Source organism: Lolium rigidum, chromosome 1, assembly GCF_022539505.1.
Source record: "Lolium rigidum isolate FL_2022 chromosome 1, APGP_CSIRO_Lrig_0.1, whole genome shotgun sequence".
In the NCBI taxonomy this organism is placed as follows: domain Eukaryota; kingdom Viridiplantae; phylum Streptophyta; class Magnoliopsida; order Poales; family Poaceae; genus Lolium; species Lolium rigidum.
The window spans coordinates 225,063,167-225,071,213 of NC_061508.1; the positions used below are offsets into that span (position 1 = coordinate 225,063,167).

Sequence of the window (8,047 nt, forward strand, 5' to 3'; positions counted from 1 at the left end):
GGTCCGGCCGCAGTCGAACAAAGGTGGAGGTGCGGATTTCAGGCCGGCCGGAGTGGAGTTGTGGAGGATCTGTGGCTCGCCGCCGCCGATGCGGCCGCCGCCTAGGGATTTCGTTTTTTTTGGGTGGGGATCGCTCGCTCCGGGAGTTGGGGGAAATCCAAAGGCGTGAACAATGTGAGACTATTGGGTTTCGATTGGGCCACTTATCCAGTCCAAAGTAAGTCGAGTCGGAAGGTTCTTTTTCGAGGGTTTACTTGATCAGGCCCGATCATTGTGGCCCAAATCATCGAAACATAGTACGACTCTAGGAGTTTCTTTCTTAACTGGAACGGCCCGAAGGGCCTAAGTGCTTCTCATTAAAACTGTGGTGCAGTAGAAATTACAACGAGGTCCACAAGAACTATTGCTATTACAAATCGGACCTAAGCAAATGCAAATAGGACCCTAGATAAAAGACCAGAAACGAAATCCAGTCCATTACAACCGCCGGCAGGCAGAGGACTCGAACGACGACCTTCCATGCCGAGACCGGGGACGAAACCACTTGGTCTCTGCAGGAATATGTGCGTCGTCGTGAATCCACGAAGGGGCCTCCGAAGGAGGTTGAAATCCTGGCACCACCACGGCAGGAGCTGGAGCAGCCTCCCTACGGCAAGTTGAGTCGATAGCTAAACCTGGGCCATCAAGGATAATCTCCAAGAATCTGCAGCAACTTGAACTCCCTTCAACTTCCCAGGATCACCAGCAGCACCAGCCCTCCACGGCCTCTTTCCGCCACCATGGCGGCCCGGAGGAGGAAGCCGAATCCCGCGAGAGACAGCTGAGTCACCCCGAACACAGACCTGGACCTTGTTGTTAACAGAGATGTCAACGGCGCCACCACTCTTCATCGTCGTCTCCGACCAGTGGAGCACCGCGAGGAAGAGATCCGCCACCAAACGTCGCCTGAGTCGGTCCCGAAGCACCGGCGAAGCACTCCAAACTAACGGCATGACGCCAAAACCAAGCACCAGGCTAAACTCTAGTGACCTACTACTGTACAGGGACGGATCCTCGCCCTACTCGCCGCCGGCCAGCGCCGGAGAGGAGAGGGGAGGGGCCTGCTAGCCTCGGATCTGGAGAACTCGAGGAAGAGCTGTGGGGGAGAAACAGAGACGACCGTAGGAGTACAATTCCCCTAAAAAAGATTGTAGGAGTACATGTTTTTATTTCGAAACAAAAGGGAAAACTTGTTGTGTTGATTGATTGAGATTTGAGCATAAGAGTGTTGACCAATTAATTAGCGGGCAACCGGCTTATAACACCCTCCCGACGGTCATGGAACATGACCGTCACTAGGGCACACACACAGCTAACCTATCCACCAACACAAACCTTACACACACCGAAGCATTCAGCGTTGTCGACGTTGCACACTACACCTGACCATGGGTAGCCTGGCCCGGCCCAGCCAGAAATTTCCGGGCCAAGCCCGACCCAACCATGCTCAGGGCCAGGCCTAGGCCTGATTTTTTGGCCCGTCGGTCAAGTCGGGCCAGGCTTGGACCTTGATTTTATGTGATTTAGTGAAGAGGTCCAGCCCGAGACCCGACAGGCTTTCTCTATGATGGGCCGAGCTTGGGCCTATTTTTTGGCCCGACGGTCGGGCCGGGCCAGGCCTAGGCCAAGATTTTCAGCGTCAGGCTTTGGTTGGCCCGGCCCGGCCCGAGAAATGTCTAGGTATATTGCACACCGATGTAATTGTTATCACTCCTCGAGCCAACAACTTCAACATTTTTCAAGAACGGCAATCTAAGAAGAAATTGTCGCAACAACCTCATGAACGACATGTTATCTCATATGAAACATCCAATAGTTCACATAGGTGACTGGTAGCTCCGATTCTATTGACGAGCTCCGAAGAGGAGAGGAGATGCGCATGTCCCACGCCGAAGAAGACCTTCACGGCCAGACCCCGTCGCAAAGCATGGTTGCCGCTCAAAGGACACGGGAGTAGCTCTGACTTCATAGCAGAAGTCCACCATGAAGATCTTGCGAACACGCCAAATAAGAGCCAGCTAGGAAAGCTTTTGTTGGTGGTATGACAAACTGTTGGTGTGGTGCTACTTTATGCAATTTGGCCTGCAATAATCTTTATGTGTTACCATAGCTGATGCGGTATTAACAGGTTTTCCTGTTAATGCTGCAACCGGCTCTCTCCCTTTTCCCTCTTCTGTGCAAGTTGTAATGATGTGGTGCTGGTTATTTGAGCTTCCGATGGAAAAGGTGTTAAAGCCCGGTTAGAAAATAAAACCTGAAATAAATAAAAAATGCAGAGACGTAGTGGTAGTCTGCATCAGTAACAACACGAGGGTATGGGGTAACGTCATTATGCAAGTGCCTGAAGACTGAAATTACTATGATAGATAATTGTATGCACATGGTTGCCAAATGCAGTCCAGCAGAACCACGTTTCTCGGGCTGGCACTGTCACTCCGACAGCCTGGTCCATGAGAATATAAGAACAGCTCACTGCTAAAGACCGCCTAAGCATCCGGCATCAACATTGGTTACAGAGACAATGTGCTGGCCAACGAACTGGAGCATAATATATGCCATGCTAATAATATCAGCTCACTTTGTCCATCAGCATGTAGGCCCAGGCACAAGCCAGCGGGAACAAACAAATTAATCAGAATGGATCATCTTCCATACAATGTTTTATTTGCTATACCTTGGTACATTATGGCATCCCCACAAAATACTGTTATCTATATGGACAGGAAAAGAATTCTACAACACAAATGTAGTTAGAAAGATCAGAGAGTGTCACAACACGAGCATTGTTCACTAGGGAAGTGAACCTCAAGAGAAAACAAATTGCTTAGTCAGACTTGCTCTGTGCTGCTAGGCTGAGATTAACAGGGCGCGCCTCGAACCCTCCTCCCTTGCGTTCCTCTAGAGTGTATGGCATGTAAGTCCCGAGGATCTTGTCCCACATGACGAAAAACGGCTGCGAGAAGTTGTACTTGTTGCCGTAGAGCTGGTGGTGAATGTCATGGTAAGCGCTGTTGTTGCTGAACAAGGCATGAAGGATGTTCCCAGGAAGCCATAGGCCGCAGTGATCATCAACTGTCTTGATGGTTGCGAATGAGAAGAAGAATATGGCCGTCCTAGGAGTCATTCCAGCGACGAGGAAAGAGAGGGCACCACCGATTGTGTCCAGAATGAGGCCCTCAAGGGGGTGGTTGTACAGAGCCCCAAATGCAAACGGAACCACGAGAGTGTGGTGTTTCGAGTGGATATGCTTGTACAAGAACTTGTTGATGTGCATGTATCTGTGCATGAAGTACTGCCATGTGTCCATAACAACCATTGCAATGAGAAATTGCAGTGCTATCACCAGGGCTGGAGGTTGCTTTCTCACGGTACCATTGTCATCACCAATGATCTGCATTTTGACCACATTTCCAGAACTTAAGTCATCATTTTGACCACATTTCCAGAACTTAAGTACAGTAATCGTATAAAATTTCATCAGGTAATCGTAGGAGCAGTCATAAGAGACATAATTTGTTCAAGGACACAAGTTTTTTGACTTATTCTGGAAATCCATCCGTACTATTTTAGACTCCATTTCCTTTTCGAAAGCACACGGATATGAGTGCTGCAATTTACTAAAGAAAGAAAGGATGTTCATGTGAAGCCACCTTTCGATCAACAAAACAAACAGCACAGCATCCAAAAACAAAATTAAACCTTAGTTTCTTCTCAACAACCTACCCTGTTTAGACTGTCAAGATAAAAATTCTCCAATGTGAATGCGTCCAACAGTACTCAGTTTACTTGACAAGTGAGCCTAAGAGCTAATACATGTTCACATCAACATACCAATGCTGATTGTGTTTGCTACTGAGCTATTTTCCATCTAAATATGACCCCAGAAAGTATTTAATAAAAGGTTTGAACTGCCTTCTTTTTTGCATTAAAGAGTTTGAACTTCAGTGAGCAATTGCCTAAGTCTCAATCAAAGCTTATGTTCCAAAGTTGTTCGAGTATGCCACGTGTGATGATGAATCCAGTGGAACGCATCTTAAACTGAATTTGAACTGGGCATGGATGTGAAAACATCCCGAAGAGGATTATTACCGTGAAGAGGAGAAGCGAGACGGCGATTTGGAAGCCCTGCTGTACGAGGACGCCCTTGACGACCGTCGACTTGGAGACGATGTTCTTGGTCTCCTCCTCCCCCTTGGGGTGGAGCCGGTAGTTCTCCATCTCCATTCTGTCAAGAAGGATGTACATCCCCGAGTAGAGCCAGTACACCGCAATGGGCACGAATGTGCCGAGCAGCTCGTCGGAGACCGCAAACTCCATCTCAGATTGTCCCCCCAGCTCTCCAAATCTTTACAGCTGCTGCCTCCAATAGTCAGACCCTGCCGCTGCAAGCAAGGAAGCATTCAGTTAAAGCTGGTAACAGATTGGGGGTGAAAAAACTGGGCGAAACACCCCAAATCTTGAATCCAAACGCAGCCTAAATCCTAATACGGCGGACTCCAGCACCAGTAGGCAGGAACAGCAAATGCGCAGTCCTGAGACGATTCCGCGAGGCTAGAGCCTCAAGTAAGCATTTTTGTCTGAAGAATCTGACAAATCAGGTCGGATCTTACCAGGCCAGAACAGGGAGGCTCCCGGTCCAAAGTCTGTGAGGGCGAAAGAGGAGAAAGGATCCTCGGGCTGCCTCCGCTCGGAGACAGGCGGAGCTTCTTCAGGCGACTGCTTGAAGCAAGGACGGCAATGCGGTGGCCAGCGAATCCCGGCGAGACCTGAGAGAAATTAAGCTAAGGGGGATGCCGCCGCCCGCCCGGACCCGAGAGGGGAGAAGCAGAGACCGTGTGGGATAGGAGAGGCGAAGGATAATCAGCCGACTGCTCCTATCTGTTCCAGTTTGTACTGATCTGAAATGCCATGGGCGGTCGAAGCTGACTGAATCAAGCTCTGGGTAATTCAACCCTAAAGTCAGAGGAAATAATGCGACCCCGGCACGCAGACGAGATTCTCTGCGGACTGCGGCCCATTGATTTACCTGGCCGAGAGCACGAGGTTTGACGAAGCCGGTTCCCTATTTTCCCCTGTTTTTCATTTTCTTTAAACCCTTTTTTATTTTTAGTGAATAAACATTATCTGGAGGAGACCTCCTCCGCGGCGCTGCCCGTGCAGCGCCCCAGATCGCCGCCGACACATACCTCCTCCGCCCCCTTCCTCCTTCCGTCGCCGCCGGCACGCGCTCCTAGGCAAAGCCCGGGGCTACTGGCGGCGGCGGGCCTCCTGACCTATGTCGCGCACTCGGAGGATCCCTTGATCTACGACGCCGCCTCCCTTGGCTGGTGTCGGGGCTGGTCCGGGAGCGGCACGTTAGAACCTTAGGCGGGTACCGAGGCGGCGGCCTCTGGCAGGTGGTCTGCGGCGTGTTGCACCCGATCGCGGCAACCCCCATGGCGGTCGAGCGGTGGCCTGTAATGCATCTCACAGCGGGGGAGATCCCGATGATTGTCGATCTGGATCCCTTGGCGGCATGGCCGAGAGTGGCGGTGGCCGGCAGGCCCTAGCGCCCCTCCCCCTGGTGGAACTCCTCTCCCTCAGGATAAAGTTTGCTTCGGTGTTGGGATTTGGCGGCGGTGGCCTCGTCGACGAGTCAGTGGCTCTGTGGTGGTCTACTCTTCTGCCAGAGGTGGTCGACCGATTATTCCGATGATGAGTGGGGTCGCGCAGCCGCCAGTGAAAACTGTGCTCCGAATCTAGTATGTGCGGGCGATGGCGGTGTGTTGGGGGGATGGCCCCCGGTAGGCCAAGACTATGGCAAGTTCGCCATGTCTGGGCAATGTTAAACCGGGTCACAGAGTGATCCGGTATCTTTAAGTTCGGTTAACCAAAGGTGGTGCAAACCGGTATCCCCAGAGAGGTATACCAGAGTGCCAGTTCTAAGAGGCTGTGCCGCTAAGTCAGAATATACCGGAATAAGGTACTGGTGTATAGGAACCAGGGGTCACTGTAGCCATCAGCACTCTTGTCAAAGATTCTCTCGGGAGCTAGAGGACAAAGATGAGCGAAGCAGATCAGCTTTAAACGAAGCCCTGACGCCAAAGCAGAAGGTGACGTAAAAGCTACCGGAGGATGTCATTGCTCCCTGACTAAAGACATACCGGTGTCATCTGATGCCAAAGAGGCTTTGTAAAGTAGTTTGTCTAGTCAAAGATGCCATTAGGGTTTCTTCCCTTGTAAGCCACCCTCTCCCCTATATAAGGAGAGGGAGCAGACCCCTGCGCGGGAGGTTCCATTCATTAGAGCATCACCTGTAAGAGATCGTGTACTATACATCTTCTACCTCTGGCCACGGGCCAAGTTAAGTAATACATACCGGTTTCTTCCAAAACCCTTTCTCCCTGTTAACCAAACCCTCACCCGAATCCTCTACGCACATTCGGCCCCAACTTAAGCCATCCCATGGCATCTGTCTGTTCACCATGACGACAGTTGGCGTCCACCGTGGGGCCAGCAGCTGCGCTTGCTGGAGTTCATATTCGGGCGGGCATCCTCACCGTCTCCGGCGGGCGCGTGGTTTCCGGCCTCGTCTATCGCCTCGGCTCACTGGACTTCATCAACGACAACGTGGGCTGCTTCGCCAACGGCGGTCGCTACCCGCAGAACGGCCGCATCCTCGAGTTCGGCAGCCACCGCATCTACCTCGGCACCGTCAAGGAGCGCCAGTACCCCTCGCCGGTGCTGGTGGCGCCGGATCCGCCAAGATCTTCATCAACTCGCGGGCCTTGCTCCGGTCATGCCGTCGGTAGCGTGGAGGTGCTGATGGCTGGTGCGGCTGACGCCGGCAAAGAGGCTGTGGCGGAAGGCGCCAGACAGACGAAGTCCGCGCGCACGGCCAAGCCGCCGACCGAGCGCGACCAAGGTGTTGCAGGAACATCTGCAGCGCCTCCGGAGACGCCTCTCCAAGCGGCCATGAGTGTGTTGGCAACGCCCATCGTGCAGAACCCGGCTGCGGTTCAAGCTGAGCTGGAGGCGCAGCGGAAGACGCTGCTCTCCGGAGGAGCGAACATCATCAAGGCGCAGCGCGAGCTGAACCTAACCCTACGTGAGTATAACGCTGCCCATGGCTTTGCTTCTGTTAGCGCTCAGCCTTCTAGAATACCGGAAAACCGGCTTAGAGGTCGCAACTTAGATCAGGATCTGCGTCGGGAAGTTCTTGCCGGAAAGAGCACGTCGGTATCTTTGAGCATCGTAGAAAAACCTAAGTACAGCAGTCCGGATAAGGCGATAAAAGCTGCTAGGGCTGCAGTAGAGATATGTGAGTCGCTTTTCGGAGAGGCTCTAGCAAAACAACAAGATCGAGTAAGGGAGTTGCTTGATCAGATCGAGGCACAAAATGCTGAGCTGGCTAAAATTAACAAAGCAGCTGCGGCGTCAAAATCAGTGCGTTCGGCGAAAAATGCCGGAAGCAAGTCGCATGGGCAGGTATCGTCCCCTCATCCGGATAGAAGAAGAGAAAAAGAAGAGAATGCACAGCAAATGACTGTGTATGATCCGGTTCTTGCCGAAAAACAACAAGCCGGGCAATATGACACCGGTAGAAAAAGCCAAGGGGCAGGTCGTGGCTATGCCGGAAATGTTTATGCGGGTAAAGGTGAAACCGGGCAAAATTATCGAGCAGCACGAGCAGCTTATGCTGAGGAGGAAATGCCTCCACCAAGGTACCGACAGGCAAGAGCCGCGGTACCGGAACGTTACGATGAAGCTGATTCTGGAATGGAAAGAATCGGAGCTTACCGGAACCCATTGGGAGAACGTGTTGGAGAAAGGTGTCTGCCAGACCGGGATGCGAGGCACAGGCTGGACAGAGTGTATCTATCCGAAATAATTGAAGTCGAAGGTCCTCCGGGTCCACAATGCTTTGGCCCGCGGATCATGAGAGAAGAGTCACTGGTTCGCAACTTTCAGTTGCCTCGTGACACAAAAACATACGATGGAACCACGAAGCCGGAAGATTGGCTCGTGG

The 8,047-nt window shown here is 52.1% G+C and overlaps 1 protein-coding gene across 1 annotated transcript; it reads right to left on the reverse strand.

Moving 5' to 3' along the window:
- Nucleotides 1–2,628: 2,628 nt before the first annotated feature.
- LOC124683237 (sphinganine C4-monooxygenase 1-like) lies at nucleotides 2,629–4,986 on the reverse strand. The gene is made up of 3 exons (XM_047217797.1): nucleotides 4,650–4,986; nucleotides 4,129–4,421; nucleotides 2,629–3,430 (listed from the first exon to the last, which is right to left on the reverse strand). Exons 2-3 carry the CDS (start codon nucleotides 4,354–4,356, stop codon nucleotides 2,864–2,866), a joined length of 795 nt encoding a protein of 264 aa, XP_047073753.1. The 5' UTR covers nucleotides 4,357–4,421; nucleotides 4,650–4,986; the 3' UTR covers nucleotides 2,629–2,863.
- Nucleotides 4,987–8,047: the final 3,061 nt, after the last annotated feature.